The sequence below is a fragment of the Elephas maximus genome, chromosome 22, assembly GCF_024166365.1.
Source record: "Elephas maximus indicus isolate mEleMax1 chromosome 22, mEleMax1 primary haplotype, whole genome shotgun sequence".
Classification (NCBI taxonomy): domain Eukaryota; kingdom Metazoa; phylum Chordata; class Mammalia; order Proboscidea; family Elephantidae; genus Elephas; species Elephas maximus.
In genome coordinates, this window is record NC_064840.1 from 18778668 (window position 1) to 18800071 (window position 21404).

General features: G+C 49.9%; 1 protein-coding gene across 4 annotated transcripts in view; it reads left to right on the forward strand.

Annotated features, from left to right (window-relative positions):
- The window catches only part of WSCD2 (WSC domain containing 2), a 270733-nt gene that overhangs the window by 219067 nt on the left and 30262 nt on the right, over positions 1–21404 (forward strand). For all 4 annotated transcript variants that reach the window (XM_049865982.1, XM_049865981.1, XM_049865983.1 and 1 more), the window contains exons 3-4: positions 3656–3770; positions 6559–6743. In XM_049865982.1, the coding sequence (XP_049721939.1) occupies positions 3656–3770; positions 6559–6743 (300 nt within the window). The remainder of the gene's footprint in view (positions 1–3655; positions 3771–6558; positions 6744–21404) is intronic.

Sequence of the window (21404 nt, forward strand, 5' to 3'; positions counted from 1 at the left end):
CTCTCACGTGGCCAGGCAGTAAGATCTGTTGTCAGAAAAATAAGAAGGGGGGCACTTTGAAGACACAAACAGTCCCCGTTACAGTCCACCCCTTCACCTGACTATTACGGCTGTCTGCCTTGGAAGTGAATCTTAGTTTTGGCATATGGTAAATACTCAGTATAATTCTCACATTAGTTCACAGTGAACATGAGTATGTCCACACACATGCACTCTCATTCCCACGCATTTCGTTCTAGAAATCTCCTTATCTAACAAAATCTCCTGTCCCACATGTAGCCAAAATGCACCTACCGTCACCCCAAGGTGAAACCACCCAAAGTCATACTACATCCGACTCTAAACTTAGCATGTCTAGGGTCTGAGCCTTCCTCCCCTGGCAGGTCTCCGTGTGCTCTTTATGATCCTGAGGCCTCTGGGCCCAAAGGAAGTGAAACCTTCCCAAGAAATCTTGTGCTCAGTGGTGAAGGGTAGGCCTGGGCTTCCATTTTAAGTGAGACACAAGCTGTAGGAACTTGGGCAGATTACTTAGCTTCTAGTCCCTGGGTGGTGCCAGTGGTTAACACACTTGGCTGCTAACTGAAAGGTTAGAGGTTTGAATCCACCTAGAGGTGCCTCAGAAGAAAGGCTTGGAGATCCACCTCCAAAAACCCAGCCATTGAAAACCCTGTGGAGCACAGTTCTACTCTGACACACATGGGGGTCACCGTGAATCGGAATCGACTTGACAGCAGCAGTTTTTTTTTTTTTTAATTCCGTTTAGAAAAGAGGAAAAACAGAATTAACCTGAGTAGTTGCCAGCCAGAACATATACCATACACCAAAACTAAGATTCGCTTCTAAAAAAAAAAAAAAGATTTGCTTCTAAGGCCCGTTTAAAAAAAAAAAAAAAGAAAAACCCGCTGCTATCTATTCCAACTCATAGCGACCCTATTGGACGGAGTAGAACTGCCCCATAGGGTTTCCAAGGAGTGGCTGGTGGATTTGAACTGCCAAGCTCTTGGTTAGCAGCCAAATGCTTAACCACTGTGCCACCAGATGTAATTGTCACAGCATTCGGTTTCCTGGTCTATAAAATGGGTTAATAAGAAAGTTGTGAGGATTGAATTAAAAAAAAAAAACATGGCCCATATAGTAAAGTGGTCGCCACATAGGAGGTGGTCAATATGTGGTAGTTTTGTTTTCTCTCTACCTCTCTTCTCCTCCCTGCCACACACACACACACACACACACACACAATATCTGTTGATCTAATGACAAAGACCTCATTCTGCCAAAACAAACCAACTTTTTCTCCTCTTCTCTTCCCTCCCTCCTTCCCATTCTCCCTTCTCTGCCTCCCTCCTATAACCTCTTCTTTTTTTCTCCTCCTGCACCTCCTATAATACATCTGTGGACACTGTCTGCTGGTGAGCTAAAATTCATGTGAAACCCTCACCAACGTGGCCCATAAGACTTCTCTCTCCCTGCTCAGATGTGAGCAGCACCCTGCCCCCGACCACGGGTCTGTGATTCCCTCTCAGATAGGCAGAGCAAACGTCTGTGAACGACCACAGTGACAGGGTGTGGCCTTCTCCAGAGCCGTCACCCGCTGATGCGCCTGCTCCAGGGGACGTGATGTTTCTTATAAGGGTGTACCATTCTTAGCCGAAGGAGCCCTGGTGGTGCAGTGGTTAAGTGCTCGTCTGCCAACTGGAAGGTTGGCAGTTCTAATCCACCAGACATTCTGCTGGAGAAAGATGTGGCAGTCTGCTTCTGTAAAGTTACAGCCTTGGAAGCCCTATGGGGCAGTTCTGCCCTGTCCTATAGGGTCGCTATGAGTTGGGATCAACTTGACAGCAACAGGATTGGTTTTGGTTTTTTGGATTCTTAATCGACCATATCACCTCTGTCATATGAAACAAATCCAAAGGGGCTGGGAAATGCTGCAGCAACAAGGTGGCATGGAGGGGAAGCAGCAGCTCAGCGACACGCTGCCATCCTCTGCTGAATCCTTCTCTCCACCCTGAGTGAGGGGAGCCCAGGAGCCCACAGTTCAAACCAAACAACAGCCTAGCCAGGGAAGTGATCAGTGGCATTTAGTATTTCCCGTAATCATTCCCGAGAGGCCGTTTAATTCTGAGGGCTGGCTGGATCCCTCGGTCAGCCTCCAGTTGCTTCCAGGGGAGTAGTAGAAAGCACTGGTTTGGAGTCCCACAGACCTGGGTTTAAATCTTTATCCTGCCGCCGATGAGCCGTGGATCTTGGGAGAGCCATTTACCCTCTCTGGGCCTCAGTTCATTCATCTAAGGAAAGAGCATGAGATGCCACTGCGTCCCACTTGACATGGGGCACTGCAAAGACCCTCTGGTTGAAGCAGAAGCAAGCAGTTGTTCAGAACATGGGCTCTGGAGCCAGATTACCTGGGGCCAATCCTGGCTCCACACTTTCAAGCTGTGTTACCTTGGGCAAGTGACTTAACCTCTCTGGGCCTCAAGTTTCTCATTTTAGGGATTCAGTAAGACAATTGTATAAAGCACGTAGCAAAGTACCCAGCTAATAATAATAACATTTTTAAGAACATACAGAAAAAGACTTTGTAAACTGTAAAGTCCTAATCCCTATGTGTGATTTACTATTTACCATGAAAGTACAGGAACATGTTGACTACTTTAAGAAAACCAAGTGTATGGTTTATAATTGAAGGATTGTTTTACATAATTGAAAGTTTTTTAGGGAGTGGAAGCATTCGCCTTGGCTCACAATATGGGCAAACTGTAAAGTCCGGTGCACAGCACTGTGAATGGTCAGTTTCTTATTCCACTCACTTTAACTCTGTGCCTATTATATGTACGACAGTATGATAGAAACAGAGTTCTGGTGGCACAGTGGTTAATCACTCAGCTGCTAAGCAGAACGTCCATGTTTCCTTTCAGGAGAAAGGTGTGGCAGTCTGCTTCTGTAAAGATCACAGCCTTGGAAACCCTATGGGGCAGTTCTCTATGAGTCAGCTCAAGCCTCTATGAGTCAGAATCTACTCAATGGCAACAGGGTTTTTGGTTTTATGATAGAAGCGTTACTTGTGCCCTTTCGTTTTAACCATCCATCCTCACTCTACAGACTCCGACTCAGAGAGATTAACTGGCCTAAAGTCCCTAGACTAGGAGGTGGCTAGGAGGTGGCAGAAGGACCTAGACCTTGAGATATCCAAGTCTAGTGTACTTTCTAAGAACAAATAAATATCTTAAGACAACTTACAGAAATGGGAACATGCTGTCAAATGCCAGGCACATCAGAGCTCTCTTAATATGGCACGCATCCTAGGAGAGACAAGAAGTTCTACTTGGTGCTTAGGGAATAACTTTGGCTTGGGTTTCTGGGTGCTTAGATGCCACCGGTATAGCCCAGAGCCTGGCTGTGGCCCTGGCCACAGAAGGGTCCCCTCCTCTCTGTTGGCCTCCAGGGCACACAGCCGTACCCAGTGGACTCCACTGCCCTTATTGGACCAGGTTCTGCCAAGGCACATGAATTTCAGTCTCTCTTGTTACTGGTTTTCTGCTCATAGGAAGGAATTGGTACCAAAAAGTCAACAAGGCCACAGAGCCTTAGGGAAGCTTCCCCTGTGCCCTTTCAGCTCTGCCTCCAGCCTCATCTGACTTTTGTCCTCTCCCCAAAGCTAAGTACATCGGCTGTTATCTGGATGACACCCAGAGTCGGGCTCTGCGAGGCGTGTCCTTTTTCGACTACAAAAAGATGACCGTCTTCCGTTGCCAGGACAACTGTGCGGAACGGTAGGGCCCCGACGTCCCAGGCTCCGTTCATCTCAGACCCTTTCTTCTCAGGTTCCTGTCTGGGGCGTCCTTTCCTTTTCCATGGAAGGGTATATTGGTGCGCGAGCACGTGGCCACTAGGAAAGGGTGATGCAAGGGCGTGTGTGTGTGTGTGCACACGCACAAGTACATGTGTGCAAATGAGCAGTTGGGAATTGGTCTGTGGGAGTTTGTGATTGTGCAGTTGTGTAAGACTGTGCCTGGGAATGAATGTATAGTTATGTGAGTGTTGCCAGGGCTGGTTATGTTTGTGAGATTAAGGCCAATACATAATTATCTTTAAATAATAATATCTGAGTGCCCGAGTCTTCGTGAAAGGTCCAGAATTGTGTTTGTGTGTACAGGTGTCTTGTGATTGCATTGTTGGATGTGCAAGATTGTGCTGAAGTGGTGAGGAAGTGGAAACAACTTGGAAATGCACAGTTGGGTGTGCATGTGTGTGCAGATGTGAGTGTGTAAGCGTGAGGTGTGGGGGCGTCCATGTGAAGGATGAGGCAGGGCTTGGGTCTCAAGGGCACTTATTGTTTTTCTCCCAGGGAGAAGGACCAACCTGTCTAGACAGTGTAAGGCTACGACGATGTTTCTCATTAGAACATGCACCAGAAGAAAGGGGTTTGGGAAGGAAGTTGACTTTCCAAGAATGATGAGACCCTCAAAAGACTGATGAGCAGGGGCACAGCCCACAGTCCAGGCCTGGGCAGCAGCGAGGCCAGGATTGCTGTCCCGGGAGTCACTGTGGGGCTAAGCTGACCTTCCCTCCTTCCCCTGGGTCCCTTGATCTTGTAGTAGCTTTTGAAAAGGCTTCAAACTCCCAGCCAGTCAACTCTAAAGGTCACAAAATCTTCCCATCTCAACTGCATCTTCCAAGATGGCTCACTCACATGGCTGTTGGCTGGAGGCCTCAGTCTCTCACTGCCTGGATCTCTCCATAAGGCCACTTGAGTATCCTCACGACGTGGCATCTGGCTTCCCCCAGAGTGAACGAGCCAAGAGGGAGAGGAAGGAAGAAGCCACAATGTCTGTGACACCTAGCTTTGGAAGTCACGTACCATCTCTTCCACCACATTCTATTCATTAGAAATGAGTCACTAAGTCCTATTCTGGATGGGCCTCCACCTCAGACTTCATTCTTTCTTGCTTTAGAATTGATAACACTTGCTGGGCCCTTTTCTTGTGAAGTTTTGCTTCTATCAGTGGGTCCCATCATAGGAGGAAGACCTTCAGGAACACTGGAGAAGCAAGGCTTGAGAGAGACAGGTGGAAGAAGGTCTGCCCCAGCCCCAAGATTTTGGTAGGGTTCAGACATCAAGATGCCCTGTCCATTTAAGGGGCACTTGCTGTGTCTGCCCAGGTGAGCATATGGACTGGACAAAGCCAGGTGCTGTTCCAGTAGCCAGGTGTGTGGAGGTACAAGTCCCAGTGGGCCTGTCTCCAGCCAGCACCACACAGCCCAGAGTGAAGTGGTGGCTGACCGTTCCCATTGATGCTGCCTCGCGAGACCGGTGGCTTCCAGGCTGCTCCCCAAGGAGCCCCCATGATTCTGGAGAATTCCTCAGAGGCTGCCGTGGGCAAGGGGCCAAGCGAGGTTGTACTTCCTTCCCTCCCCCCTTCCCTCTGTTTACAGAGTGGGTCTCCAAAGCCCTTTTTAGGGAAGGATCCCATGGCTATGGAAGAAAAAAAAAGCTGAAAACCCTGCAGTGCCTGGGTAGTTCAGGCAGCCAGGATGGATTGATTGTCTTTTTTAGGGGGAGGAATTTTTTACTTGGCTGGGTATGTGACCCTGGTTTTGCCATCTTCCAAGGGGACATATGAGTCCCCGCCTCCCCGCTGAGGTACCCATCCTTCCTCCCCTTGCCCCAGATACTCTCAAGGGACGTGAAAGTGTCTTCCTGGGATAAAGGGAGGGACTGAACTCTGGAGACAGGACTCTCTCGTGTCTTCGATGTCTCCAGCCAGGGCAGAGCAAGAGTGGGGTGGAGCGGGGCCAAAGGACCCACGTGCATGTGTGTGTGTGGGTGTGTGTAGACAAGTGTACTGTGTGGCTGGAGTTGTGTACAGGTGGGCGTGAGTGTGGACATGGTGTCTATGTGAGTAGGTGTGTAGGGGGCATAAGACATCAGGCAGGGGTAAAGGCAGGTGGGTGGGCTCACCTGACTACTGCTCTCCCCCCTGGGGTATCGTCCCTTCTCTAGGTCTTCCTGTTCCCCCAGAGGCCTCCCTGTATGCCCCCTTGGGCTTACTTCCTGTGCCCCAGCAGACTTCCTGTGCCCCAGCAGACTTCCTCACCCCTCATCCTCACTGACCCCTACTGGGGCCTCCTTACCACAGCCCAGGGTCCTTGTCCCTTGGAGCATCCCTGTTCCCCAGATCTCCTTGGGTTTCCCTGCCTCTGAAGGCCTCCCCTGTCCCCCTCAGTGTCTCCCCTATCCTCCTTCCAGTGTTTCCTGCCTCTCCCTTGTGTCCCCATCTCCCCTGGGATTTCTCTGTCCCCTGGGGTCTCCCTGTCTCCCTCATCTTCCACCACTTTTCTGGGGTCTCCCTGTCCCCTAGAAGTCTCCTTCTATGAAGCCTCCAGCTTGGGTGGGTCTCCTATCCCCTGGGCTCTCCCTGTCTCTCCCATCTCCCACCACTTCTCTGATGTCTCCCACTCCCCCTGGGATCTCCCTGTCCCCTGGAGCCCTCCCATCCCCCGGGTCTCAACACAGGTGAGTCTCCCTGTCCCGAGGTGCCTGACAGCAGCCTCACACAGGGGCTACCTGTATGCTGGGCTGGAGTTCGGCGCCGAGTGCTACTGTGGCCACAAGATCCAGGCAGCCAACGTGAGCGAGGCCGAGTGTGACATGGAGTGCAAGGGCGAGCGGAGCAACGTGTGTGGTGGTGCCAACCGCCTCTCCATCTACCGACTGCAGCTGGCCCAGGAGTCGGCCCGCAGGTGTACGTGAGTCGGCCGCTGTCCCCCGTTGCTCCTCCCAGGACCCTCGCCCCCAGTGAGGGCACCTCACCCCTCAGCAGATCCCTGCATGTCTGCCTGATGCCTTCCATGGCTCCCCAGCACCCTACCCCCTGACCCGTCCTTCAGGCCACCCCATCCCTGCTCCAGGTAGTTTGAACATTTCCACGCCCTCTCTTCTCTCCCTCCCCTCCTGAACCAGCTGCACCCCCTCATTCTCACCTACCTCCCCATTTCCCAAACTGAGCTGGAGTCTGAGCTTGGCCTGTGCTTCCTGGTTTTCTGAGAGCAGCTTGCTTCTAGTGATGCTGATGACGATGATGATAACAACAGCAGACAGTCCTTTTCTAAACGCCTTCTATGGATTAGCACATCTAACGCTCGCAGTGACCCCTGAAACAGGCACTATCATTTACCTATGAGCAGGAACCCAGGTGGCACAATGGTTAAGCACTGGGCTGCTAACTGAGAGGTTGTCAGTTTGAACCCACCCAGTGGCTCCTTGGGAGAAAGACCCGGCGGTCTGCTCCCATAAAGATAACAGCCTGGGAAACCCTGTGCAGCAGTTCTACTCTGTCACATAGGGTCACAGTGAGTCGGAATCGACTCCACAGCACCTAACAATGACAACATTTACCTGTGCCCATTTTACAGATGAGGAAACTGAGACTCAGTATCACATAGCTTGTAAGCAGCAGAGCCAGGATTTAAACCAACTCCAGAGCTTGTGTCTTTAGAGCTCCCATAGAGAGAATCCATCCCTCGTGTGTCAGCGATCTGGGTTGAATCGTGTTGGAAAAGCTCTCCGGTTTCCACACTGGGGGAAGGAGAGGGGTGAACAAATAAGAGAGGAGAGGAGATTGAGAATTGCTCCCTCTTCTGTGTGTAGGGGGATAATAACCATTAAAAACTGTTCATCAAGGCCTACTGTGTGCCAGGCACTGTGCTAAGCCCATTGCACACCTGATTTCATTTACCTGTTTACCTTTCCTGCAGCCTTTTCAGGTAAGTACCATTGTTAATGAAAACCCCGATGGCGTAGTGCTTAAGAGCTACGGCTGCTAACCAAAAGGTTGGCAGTTCAAATCCACCAGGTGCTCCTTGGAAACCCTATGGGGCAGTTACACTTTGTCCTATAGGGCCGCTATGAGTTGGAATGGACTCGATGGCAACGGGTTTGGTGTTGGGTTTTTACCATTGTTCACAGGAGTCCCTAGGTGGCCCAAATGGTGAAACGCTGGACTACAGACCTAAAGGTTGAAGTTCATACCCACTTAGAGGCACCTTGGAAGACAGGACTAGTGATCCGCTTCTGAAAGCCTTGAAGACCCTGTGGAGCAGTTCTACTCTGCACCCGTGGGGTCCCCATGAGCTGGAATCCACAACAACTAACAACTAACCATTGTTAAATTATCCTCATTTTACAGTGAGGAAACTGAGGCTTAAAGAACTTAAGCAAACCTGCCCAAGGTCACACAGGTGACCTTCAGACCTAAAAACAAACAAAACAAAAAACGAATAGGCTTGACAAAAGATAGAGGGGCTGAGCTTTCTCGTGGTTGTCTACCTGATGCAGCCCTGGACAGGGGCAGGAATCCACGACCACATCTGGCTCCCTGTGGGCAACGCTTCCCAAATTCAAGTGTGCTGGCAAATCCCCTGAGAATCTTGTTAAAATGCAGGTTCTGTCTGAGTAGCTCTGGGTGCCATCCGGCATTTCTAAGGAGCTTGCAGGTGATGCAAGGCTGCGGGTCCGTGGACCACACTGAATAATCAGGCCTCAGACCTCAGCAGAAGGAGCCCTCATGGTGCACAGGTTAAGTGCTTGACTGCTAATCAAAAGGTTGATGGTTCAAACCACCAGAGGAACAGCGGGAGAAAGACGTGGCCATCTGCTTCTGTAAAGATTCCAAAAACCAAACGCGTCACCATCGAGTCAATTCCGACGGATAGTGACCCTATAGGACAGAGTAGAACTGCTCCATAAGGTCACCAATGTTGTGAATCTTTATGGAAGCAGACTGCCTCATGGTTCTCCCAAGGAGCGACTGGTAGGTATGAACAGCCAACCTATTGGTTAGCAGTCGAGCACTTAGCCACGGTGCCACCAGGACTCCTTCTGTAAAGATTATAGCCTAGGAAACTCCACGGTGCAGTTCTACTCTGTCACATGGGGTTGCTATGAGTCAAAATTGACTCGACGGCACCAGACAATAACCACAGAAGAGCTCAGTGGAGCTGCCACTGCCTTCCCAGGTTGTAGACTCCTCCCGACAGGTGGATTAGACAGGAAGGTCTCACCTGCCTGCGTGCAGAAAAAGGCCTCTCCCCTGTGAATTTTGTGTGAAGATTCTTTGTTGGTTTGCTTGATCATGTGTTCAGTTTAGTAAATCTCATATTTCTGAAGCTCTGTTCCGCAGTAGGGTGGAGCAGTGCCACCAGTTTGCAGACAGACTGGTTTCTACAGACAGGCTCCATCATCTACCGCCCCATGGTCGACTCAGTTCCCCCTGCTCTGAAGGCTGGCCGGGGGCAGAGGTGGTGTGTGGAAGCCAGGCTGGGGAAGCTCCACTCAGCAGGCTTCTGGTTTGGCCAGAAGTGTAGTGCGTTTTTAATTTGGTGCCAGATTTGTCATCTTCGTTACCGATACCCTTATGCCAACATACATGTTATTCTGATGGTGACATTTTGGCAATCTAAAGAGATGGCCTTAAAGTCAAGGGGGAAACTGCTGGTAGCAAACGTCATAGTGGATGAGGCTGAGACAGATAAGAGGAATTGGGCTGTGCCTGCCATTAGCTGGGCATTAGCCAGAGCTTTTGCCTTTCGGATAACGTTCAGATTGGCTGGATAATCCGGACACTCTCTTCCATTCTCTCTCTCTCGCGCGCGCGCGCATGTGCACACACACTATTGTGATCACCTGTTAAAATAACCCTCGGTCATGGACCATCAAAGGTATTTCAATCCGCTGAAATAAGAGCCTTCACATACAGAGCTCGCTAGCTTTTGTTACAGTCAGGTGTATTTTGCCTTGTAGCAGAGGGAGGGCTGGGAGAGTGGTATTGCTGGAGAGGAGCCCCTGAGACTAGCCAGAATGTGCCCTCATCTTGCCAACCTCTGCAGTGCCAAAATTATCTTGGGTGGTGTTTTGCCCCATCAGAGAAAAGCATCTTTGTATTTATGTACAAGCAAAAAAAAAAAAAAAAAGCTCATTGCCATTGAACCAGTTCCAACTCATGGCGACCCCATGTGTACAAGAGGAGAGATTTTTGTTTCTACTAAGTGAAGTTGTGGATTCTCTTAAGTCCACCACCATCGTTCTGAAAGGCAGTGAGCATAATCGTGACCTGTGCAAGGTTTGAAGCTTGGGCACTTTCAGCTGCAGGCTCCAGAAGAATCTAAGCCTTATTAACCTCAAGGCTGCTATGGTTGGTATGAAAATGGAGGTGACTTGGGTAAAGAGACAGATGGTTGGCAGTGTGTCAAGTTGAAACTCCTGGTGAGCTCCCAGTTGGCAACGTGGTGTACGAAGAAAACACTGGGACCATCCATTCTACCAACAGTCACTCAGTGAGCTCTCAGGTGGACTGAGCACAAAGGACTCAGGGGAATAAAGCCCAGTCCCTGCCTTCAGTACATCAATGGAACTGCCAGAAATTCAAGCCAGACTCAGAAGAGGACGTGGAACAAGGGATATTATTGCTGATGTCAGATGGATCTTGGCTGAAAGCAGAGAATACCAGAAAGATATTTACTGTGTTTTATTCACTATGCAAAGGCATTTGACAGTGTGGATCATAACAAATTATGGATAACATGGTGAAGGATGGGAATTCCAGAACACATTTAATTGTGCTCATGTGGAACCTGGACATAGATCAAGAGGCAGTTGTTCAGACAGAAGTAGGGGTTACTGTGTAGTTTAAAATCAGGAAAAGTGTGCATCAGGGTTGTATCTTTTCATCATGTTTATTCAATCCGTATCCTGAGCAAATAATCTAAGAAGCTGGACTATATGAAGAAGAACGGGGTATCAGGATTGGAGGAAGACTCATTAACAACCTGCGTTATGCAGATGGACACAACCTTGCTTGCCGAAATCGAAGAGGACTTGAAGCACTTACTGATGAAGATCAAAGACCACAGCCTTCAGTATGGATTACACCTCAACATAAAGAAAACAAAAGTTCTCACAACCGGACCAATAAGCAACATCATGATAAGATTGAAGTTGTCAAGGATTTCATTTTACTTGGATCCACAACCAACACCCATGGAAGCAGCAGTCGAGAAATCAAATGACGTATTGCATTGGGCAAATCTGTTTAAAGTGTTGAAAAGCAAAGATGTCATTTTGAGGACTAAGGCGCACCTGATCCAAGCCATGGTATTTTCAGTCATCTTATATGCATGCAAAAGCTGGACAATGGATAAGAAAGACCGAAGGAGGAGAATTGATGTCTTTGAATTATGGTGTTGGTGAAGAATATTGCATATACCACAGACTGCCAGAAGAATGAACAAGTCTGTCTTGGAAAAGGTACAGCCAGAGTCTCCTTGGAAGCGAGGATGGTAAGACTTCTTATGTACTTGGACATGTTATCAGGAGGGACTAGTCCCTGGAGAAGAACATCACGCTTGGTAAGGTAGAGGGTCATTGAAAAAGAAGAAGGCCCTCAACGAGGTGGATTGACACAGTGGCTGCAACAGTGGGCTCAAACACAGCAATGATTGTGAGGATGGCACAGGACCAATCAGTGTTTGATTCTTTAGTATATAGGGTCGCTATGAGTCAGAACCATCTCGACAGCACCTAACAAGAACCCTGCCCTGAAGGAGCTCACTGTCTAGTGGGGAGACAGAGCCAAGACCAGTGGGATCAGTTCAAGCATGGGGATATGTGATGGGGACTCTTGTAGGAGCAAAGAGAGAAAGCAGCATTTGAGCTGAATCTCATTCTAGGGAGATTTCCAGGGAAAAAGGGAGAGCTGTGCATTCTAGCCATGAGCAGAAGTCCAGAGGCAGCAGAGGCCATGAGTTGAATGATGTGTTGGAAGACCTTCCTCACCTATGTCTCCACTCTACACGTGTAGACATAGAAGCCCAGAGAGCAGAAGCAGCCCTGGGGGAGACTTCACAGGAGGGAGCGTTTGATTAGGGTCTTGAAAGTGCATAGGATTTTGCCTGATGAAGGAAGGTAGGAAACGCAGACTCAAGACAAGCCACTAAGGGGTGGAAGAGAAATCTAGGCGAATGGAATAGAGTATGCAGCAGCCTAGAGACAATTTCAGGAAATAATGGGGAGGCATGGTTTTCCCAAGGTCATGGTGCTTCTTAGGGTCAGAGCATGGACCCCAGTCTCTGGACTCGCAGTCCTGGTTGCCTCTCACTACCTTGACCTCTTGAATTGACCTCTTGGATTGCATTCAGGAACCATGTCCCCTTTTGTAGGGGAACTCCCTGGCTCCAGCTTAACTCCGTCCTGCCCTGATCCCTGATCTCTCCTGCCTTGCTTCCTGACTCTTAAGTCAATGCAGAATCTCCAACATTCTTGCTCTGATCCAGTAGCGCATTCGGCTTCCCATGCCTGGGATCTGGTTTATACAGAAGTAATCAGAAAGGGAGGCCTTCTAAGTCCCTGAACATGATCCCAGCACTGACTGCTGCAGGTAGAGAAATGAGCAAACACTCCAGGAAACAGGTCCAGTGGAGCCCAGATTCCACTGGGAGAGTCATTAGTTGGTATTAACACTGTGTCCTAATTGTGTTTCCCTGAGCAGTGGCCCAGAACCCTTAATGATTCTTAGATTCAAGGGAGACTTATTATCTCCCAGGCACCACTGGGGCAGGGCATCAAGCTCACATGGTGAGCCGGCCTGCATGTTTGAGGTGACGGGATGCTCCTACAGTAGCGAGCACATTCACAGGCAGATCACCCAATAAGCAAGGTCAGCCTGGGCTTCCTAATCTGTAGGGAACAATTTCAATGTAGTGAACAATGAAAAACATGTAAAATTGTTCCCTTCAGATTAGGAAGTAAGCATAGGTAAGCCTGTGTTTACCTTGCTTGTTGGGTAATCTGCCCCTGTCAGGGACTGTAATTTTGAAAAAAGGCTTTGATTCTGTAGGGAGGTGCTGTGGGGTTGGGAGAGAGACAGATGCCAGCCATACCTGAAAGCAGTATCTTTGATGTGGTGAACAATGTAAAATCACTCACTGCAGATGATATGGTAAGCAAGGTAAGCACGGTGCTCACCTTGCCTATTGGATGAGCCACCCCTGAGTACATTAAAATGTTGGCAGAGCTAATGTCTGCAGGCACCCTGCTGTTCCACCTTGACACAGACTCTCAGCCATGTGGACTTTTTGCCCTTGTTATAAAAGAACCGAGAAATGGACTTCCTTCTTGGTAGGATTACATTTTTCACAGCAGTTTTTGCTAAATGTGTCAGCAATTGTAGCTCTCCTGCCAGGGGCTTTATGGGACGTTGCAAGAAATGTCATTTGGCTGAAAGATTCTTGCAAGATTTGGGTTGCAAGTCTCTTTAGAACTACCCTGAAAGATAGGTGTTAGGCTCGTGGGTGGCTGTCCATGGTGCTGACCATCTTCTGTTAGCTGCCACCCAGTCAATTCCGACTCAGGGCAACCCCATTGTCCTGGTTATCTAGTGCTGCTATAACAGAAATCCCACAAGTGGATGGCTTCAACAAAGAGAAGTTTATTCTGTCACAGTCTAGTAGACTACAAGTCCAAATTCAGGGTGTCAGCTCCAGGGGAAGGCTTTCTCTCTCTTTTGGCTCTGGAGGAAGGTCCCTGTCATCAATCTTTCCCTGGTCAAGGAGCTTCTCAGAGCAAGGACCCCAGGTCCAAAGAACACACCCTGCTCCAGGCATTGCTTTCTTAATGGTATGAGGTCTCTCACTCTCTGATCGCTTTCCTTCTCTTTTATGCCTTGTAAGATAAAAGGTGGCACAGGCAACACCCCAGGGAAGCTCCCTTTACATTGGATCAGGGGTGTGACCTGAGCGAGGGTGTGACATCCCACCCTAATCCTCTTCAATGTAATCCAATCTTGCCTCATTAACCATAGGCAAAGATTAGAATTTACAACATAAAGGAAAATTATATCAATCACAAAATGGAGGGCAACCACACAATACTGGGAATCATGGCCTAACCAAGATGACACATATTTTTGGGGGGGCACAATTCAGTCCATGACACCCATGTACAACAAAATAAAATGCTGCCCAATCCTGTGCCATCTCCATGATTGCTTACGGATCAGACTCTTGTGATCCACTGGGCTTTCATTGGCTGAATTTTGGATAGAGATCACCAGGCCTTTCTTCCTAGTCCATTTTAGCCTGACAGCTCCACTCAAACCTGTTCAGCATCATAGCAATACACAAGCCTCCACTGACAAATGGGTGGCGGCTATGCATGAGGTGCCTTGGCAGGGAATTGAACCTGGGTCTCCTGCATAGAAAGTGCGAATCCCACCACTGAGGCACCACTGCCCCAATTACCCCCTAAAAAAAACAAAAGAACTCAAATCCGCTGCTGTCGAGTTGATTCCAACTCATAGTGACCCTATAGTACAGAGTAGAACTGCCCCATAGGATTTCCAAGGAGTGGCTGGTGGATTCGAACTGCTGACCTTTAGGTTAGCAGCCTGAGCTCTTAACTACTTCGCCTCCAGGGCTCCAATTCACTCTGGACAGCACCCAATTCAAGCAATTTGAATTTCCAACAGCCTGCAGGAGCCTTTGGTGATGCCTAAAAATAGCTGGTTTGAATTCTCCTCGGACAGTTAGGCTCTTTGTATAATTCAGTCTCTCTCTGATTATAGGTAGCTGCTAACAGCTCCCAGCGCACTGCCTTTCCTCCTCTCCGGCATCTTTAATGCAGTAGAGTTTGGCCTAATTACCCTGGGGGGTGGTGGCCTCGTTCAAACCAAGGAGAACTCTTCCATGCCTGCCTTTAAGCCAATGCTTGGTGACATTTACCTCATTTTTGTGAAGCCTCAGAACAAAGAGATGATAGGACTTCAGAGGCACTTGCAGCTGGTTGCAGGGTGTTCTTCAGCTGCCCCCGGCAAAGAGAGTTGATGAACAGCCGCTCTGCTCGCCTCTCGCTAATAAAAAGCCCAAGCTGCTAAGGTCACGCACCATCCCAGCTGGCCTCGCAATGAAGAGCTGACATTGTCAGAATATGGGTCATAGGCTTTTGTGATCCTCGGACCCCTGCTGTGGGACCCGATTGGGGTTCTGGGAAATAGAAGTGGCTGGCTTGGGGTCTCTGGAGCTCATCCATGTTAGAATTGGGCACACCTCGTGCAGAAAGCATAGTGGAGAGGTTGGAAACTAGGATACGATGTCAACAAGATTGGAGGTCAAATCCCAGCTCTGTTTCCCACTAGCTATGTGACCTGGGGAAGGGATCAAATCTTGCTAAGACTCAAGATCTTTACCTGTAGAATCAGGATAATAGTGTTGCCTATCCCATAGGTTGGAGGTTCCTCAGTGGTGCAAATGGCTCGCACTTGACTACTGACCTAAAGATTGGTAGTTCAAACCCACCTGGGGTGCCACGGAAGAAAGGCCTGGTGATCTGCTTCCGTAAAGATGACAACCAAGAAAACCCTATGGAGCAGTTCTACTCTGTGATACATAGCGTCACTATGAGTCAAAGTTGACTTGATGACAACGGGTTTTTAACTCATAGTTTCACCTCATTGTGAGGATTAATCAAGATACAATATGTGTAATACACTTAGCAGTAATGTCACATGGTAAACAACGCTTGGGCCCTGGTGGTGCAGTGGTTAAGAGCTCAGGCTGCTAACCAAAAGGTTGGCAGTTCAAATCCACCAGCTGCTCCTTGGAAGCCCTGTGGGGAAGTTCTACTGTCCTATAGGGTTGCTATGAGTTGGAATTGACTCGACGGCAACAGGTTTTTAAACAACTGTTCCTACCACCACTGTGTTACTATTTAGTAAGGATTGGCCACCAGGGAGACATCACTCAGGGCCACTGCTCTGGCCCTCTGGCTGTGCACTGTGTAACTCTAGGTGGCTTCATTCACACAGACCCTGAGCTGGGAGAAGCGGTGGCCCCAAACTGGATTTTCCTTGTGAATGAAACATGGCTGTTCAAAGATCCAAGATGTCTCAAGTTGGGTTCCCTCAGAAACAGACACTGAGACAAAGAGGTGAGCCCTAGTTTGCCTGGGAGGTGATCCCAGGAAGCACCTGGAATGGGAACATGAGACAGGAAGGGAAGGAGGCCAAGACAAGATGCTTTACAAAGCAGGACTCATGACTGAGGACAACTGAACCTTAACCCCACTGGAGAGCTTAAGGAACAGCGTAGAGCATGCATCCGAACTGTCCCACCCGAGGGGCAGGAAGCCCCAGCATTAATCCTGCACCTCTCACCCACTGTTAGCTGAGAGTGACTGAGATTAATCCCCTGGAAGTTCTAGCCAGTTTCTCACGAAGGCTGATAGAAAACCCTAAGTCGGAAAGTCATGAGGGTTTGCAGTAGGGCTGTCCGCCTGTACTGGCATGCTGAGTGCCTGGGGCATGTTGATGGGATATTGACATCATCAACTACATAAGATCTAGCCACCCTTCACGTATCATGGATAAGCCATGGAAAAGGCATTGATTGAGCACTTGTTGGGTCTCAGATACTTTTAAAGATACTATCTCATGGACTCCCACCACAACTGAGCAGAGGAGATATAATTATGCCATTTACAGATGAGGAAACTGAGGCTCAGTGATGTGAAGACATCTGCCACTGGCTCTCAGCTAATGAAGCGTCTGACCCAGGCCTGGCCGACTTCAAAGCCAATGCCCCTCCCACTGGGCACCAGAGCCTTTTTTGCAAATAAGAAGACGTCTGCCACTGCTGCTGCTGTTTGCTTGTTGTTTGTTGGTGTCAGCTTCTGGAGAGTTCAGCCTGTGATTCGTGGCAACCCCATGCACAACAGGACGAAATTCTGCCCAGTCCTGCGCCATCCCCACGCTCCATGGTGGCTCGAACTGTCGTGATCCATACAGTTTTCGTTGATTGATTTTCAGAAGTAGATTACCAGGCATTTCTTCCTAGCCCATCGTAGTCTGGAAGCTCCGCTGAAACCTGTTCAGCATCACAGCAGCACCCAAGCCTCCACTGACAGACGGGTGGTGGCCGCACATGAGGTGCATTGACTGGGAATTGAACCCAGGTCTCCCGCATGGGAGGTGAGAACTCTGCCACTGAACTATCATTGCCCTCGCCGTGCAAGTCCAAAATTCTTCTCATCACAGGAAGGTGCAGGGAAGGTCAGGTGAATCTGGCTGGCTGCTTCTTTGAATCTCAGACATAAGGACATGGAGCCCCTCACCCCTAAAAGGGAGAACCAGGTAACCCATGGAGGAAGTGAGGGCAGTAGGAGGCGTTCAATGTCATGGCTGCTGTGTACATTCTCAGTGTTAGAACACCAAGCCGTGTTGACGGAGAGCAACCTGCAGAGAGAAATGGCCTCCAAAGTGCTCCCCGGATCCCTGCTGGCTGAGAAGTTTCTCCAACCTTCCAGCGGACATTGTGAAGCCCTCTGTGACTCCATGCAATCCCCCTTCCAAAGTAGAACGGCCTGGGCTGTAGGAAGACCCTCTATCCAACAGGTTAACTGCTTCCTGAGCTGACTTCCCAAACACTCTCTCCTTTTCAGCCCCCAACCCCACCATGTACCTCATCCAAAGAGAGACTCACGACAGTTGTGCTGGCCCTTTAAGGCCTCTGAAGCCCTCGCTTCATTTGGTATTCAGGGCATTCAGCTGGGGCTCTTCTCTAAGCTGGGAGAGTCAGGGACTCATTAGCAGATGCTTAAATGTCAAAGGGAGACCAATCTTGGCTTCCAGAGTCTCCCTTCCTCTTTCTACCCTTGCAGCCTGGCCTCCTGATGGCCACAGAAATTGCCTGTGGAGGTGCCAGGGTGGGGCGTCAACCTCCTCCCCTCCTTCTCGGTTTCGGTCTAAGCACAGCTGACAAGGAGACAGACAGACCCACAGAGCTTTGCCAGCCTCTCCCAGTGTCCACAGCTCACTAGATGCACCTATATCCATCTTGAAATGATCCACCCAGTTTTCACGCCTTCCATTTTAGAGATGAAGATACTGAGGCTCCTAGGAGAGGAAACTTGGTCAAACAGTCAGGAAGGGTGAAGCTGCCAGTGGGCACTGTGTGGAGGAGAGCTGCCCATTTTACAGATGAAGACACTGAGTTCCAGAGAGAAGCAGCCTGTGGACATTGGCTGGCAAAGTCAGGCCTAGAACTCAAGTCTCTAGTTGCTCTCCTCTGTTTCTCAGCAAGAGCTGTTCATCTCTCCATCCTGAGCCTCTTGGTCCAGGGAAAGGCCATCTGGGATGGTGCCAGGCTTCTTTCCGAACCAGAATTGGGGATCAGGCTGTCTGGAGACATGCTCATGTGGCCTATGAGCAGACTCGGCTGGGGGAGCAGAAGGCCAGAGCATTCAGTCCAGGGAGCCCAGATGAAGAGCATGTGGACTCACGGGACCCTAAGCGATGCCACAGTGCCCTCAGTTACTTGAGGTCATGTCTGTGAGAGAATGCAAAGGTGACCCCTGATGACAGGTGACCCCAAAGACCACCCAAGGCGCGTTTCAGCTCTCACATGGCCACAGGTAGACATGCACACTCCAGTACAGAGACCCACGTGTGGCAGCCACTGTGGTAAAAGGACTAGTTGAGCCCCAGTGTACTTGGCTATGGGCAGCAGGTGTGAGGGTCCCCATGCTCTAGGCATCAGTCTGGACTGGACTCCAGCAGAGGGTCCCACCCCTCCTGTTACTCTCTCTTGGTGGTATGAGCAGGAAGTGACCGTGCACTGCACGGGGGAAACCGACATGTTTTTTTGAACCAAGGTGCTGACTGCTCCAGGATCGTTGGGAAACGGCCAAGCCCTGGTGGCATTCAGCCCATCAGGTGGGAAGTTGGCCGAGGCTCAGCTCACCCTCTGCAAGGAGGCGGGGAGCCCCCGGATCAGCTAACTGGTTGCCAAGCAACCTAGAGAGAGCCCTTGGGGTGAGTGTCCCCACATGGTCAATGCCATGTGGTAAGACTCAAACTTGCAGAGGTCAGACGCACACAGCCAGACCCACATGCCCACATCAGATGCCTTATCATGTGACCAGGCAGACAGTGGACACATATCTGCACACCAAAAAAACCCATTGCTATCAAGTGATTCTGACTCATAACAACTCTAGGACAGAGTAGAACTGCCCCATAGGATTTCCAAGGCTGTAAATCTTTACAGAAGCAGACTGCCACATCGTTCTTCCACAAAGCAGCTGGTGGCTTCAAACCACTGACCTTTCAGTTAGCAGCCGAGTGCTCAACCACTGTGCCACCAGGGCTCCTACCCAGCACACAGTCCCCTATTCCCACACGGACAGACTCACGTGCCTGTGGATGAACAAGGTCCACAGGGTCACGTTTGCATTCTCAGACTCTAGTATCCACATTCCCGGACAGGTAGATACGACTTCCCACGCCCACAGACAGCCACACACATGGATACCAGATGCACACGCCCCCCACATCACACACAGCCTCTCAGGCACAGCCAAACACAGACCCCTGGGCACACATTTATCTCATACCTCAGGGCCTAGTCACACTTGGGTACAGCTGGGCCCACAGCTGCCCACCCACATGCATACCCAGCCCTGTGCGCTCACTCACATGCACTCACCCCTTCTGACTCGACTCTCCTTCTCCTGCTCAGTCATGTGTTGGGGCCCTCAGACCCCACCAGGGTGGTGGGAGGGGCCTCCAGGAAAGAACCCACCCTGGGGAATGAGAGGTGGTAGGCCTTAGGCCCCTATAGTGGACCCAGGACTGTCTCAGCCCTGAGGAGCCCCTTGGGCCCCAGCCCCAACACTCTTGCTCACAGCAACATTCCTGGCCCCTGCAGTGACCCAGGGGGATGTTAGTCTGGTCCCTCAAATAGGGCCCTGGTAGGGAAGAGGTAGGAGAATAATTGGAAGAGAGTTCGGGGTCAAGATCGGGAACATTAAGTGATGCTTAAAGAGAGTTAGAGACTGGTGTCAAGCGACTCCAGAGTGACAGCCCTGACTTCCTGAACAGTTAGTGGCCAAAAGTCAAGTGAATGTGAAGGACGGTGTTTTGACTTGTCCAAGCCAGGCCTTTTTAAAGAGGGCCAGCTCAGGAGAGTGGGTGGCCCAGAGTCCAGACATTCTGGGCTGGAATCCAGTTCCTGCTACTGGTCTGCTATGTGGCCTTGGGCAAGTCGCTTCCCCTCTTTGAGTCTCTGTTTCCCCTTCTGTATAATGGGGAGAATGAGATCTTCCTGGCAGGAGTTAGGAGAATTCCAACAGACAAAGTATAGTATATCAAACATTTATCACAGTGTCTGGCACACAGCAGTAAGAGCGGAAAGATCTGACTTTGAATTCAGACCGACTTAGATTCCAGGCTCAGCTCTTCTCCCATAAGTGTGGTAACCTGTGTCCAGTGGTTTCAGCCCTCTGAACCGTGAGTTTCTTCATCTGTAAAAATCGGGGTCCATATTCCACCAGGGTGGACGTGAGGGTTCAGTGAGGCTGCCCATGTGAAGAGCTCAACCTTCTTGCTGGCAGCTAGCATGTGACCACTACACGGTGGCTGTCATAATAATAAGGATATTAGGACATTAATATAAGCATAAGTCATAATAAATCCATTGCTTTCGAGTCAATTCTGATTCATAGAGACCCTACAGGACAGAGGAGAACTGCCGCATAGGCTTTCCAAGGAGCGGCTGGTGGATTGGAACTGTCAACCTTTTATTTAGCAGCAAAGCTCTTAACCACTGTGCCACTGGGGCTCCATAAATCATAACGGTAAGTGGTAGTATTGGGAGAAGCACGGAAACAACATCTGGGTCTAGGTTGTTTCTGATCTTTTATTTGTTAATTTAAAAACTGCAGTGGCAAACATCCTTATTGCTAGACCTTTGTTCACATCTGTAGTGGACGCCATAGGTGCCCACCCTAATCCCCTTTACTGCGTTGACTGTTGGTAGCTAACGGCTCACAGCTGCCCCCGTCTCTGAAAATGGCCCTTGGCCCAATAGGAACAGCCTCTCTTTCCCAGGAAGTGGGGCAGGCCACAGCTGAATGGCACAGTAGGCGGGGTGGGGGTGGCACACAAGGCAAGGGCTGGCCCCCTTTCCTTACCAGTTGCCACGGAGTCAGTTCTGACTCACGACAACCCCGTGTGTGTAAGAGTAAAACTGTGCTCCGTAGGGTTTTCAGTGGCTGATTTTTCAGAAGTAGGTCACCAGGCCTTTGTTCTGAGGCACCTTTGGGTGGACTCAAACTACCAACCTTTTGGTTAACAGTTAAACCCTTTAACCGTTTGCACCACCGTGGAAAGGCCTGGCCATCTACTGACAAATTAGCCGTTGAGAACCCTAGGGAGCACAGTTCTACACTGATGCACGGGATCACCAAGAGTCAGAGTCGACTTGACGGGAACTGGTCCCTTTCCTTAAGGTAGGGGCAAGTCTTGGGTACAATTCACCCTGCAGCGCTCCCTGTGGGGTCAGGCCGAAGGTGGGCTGCA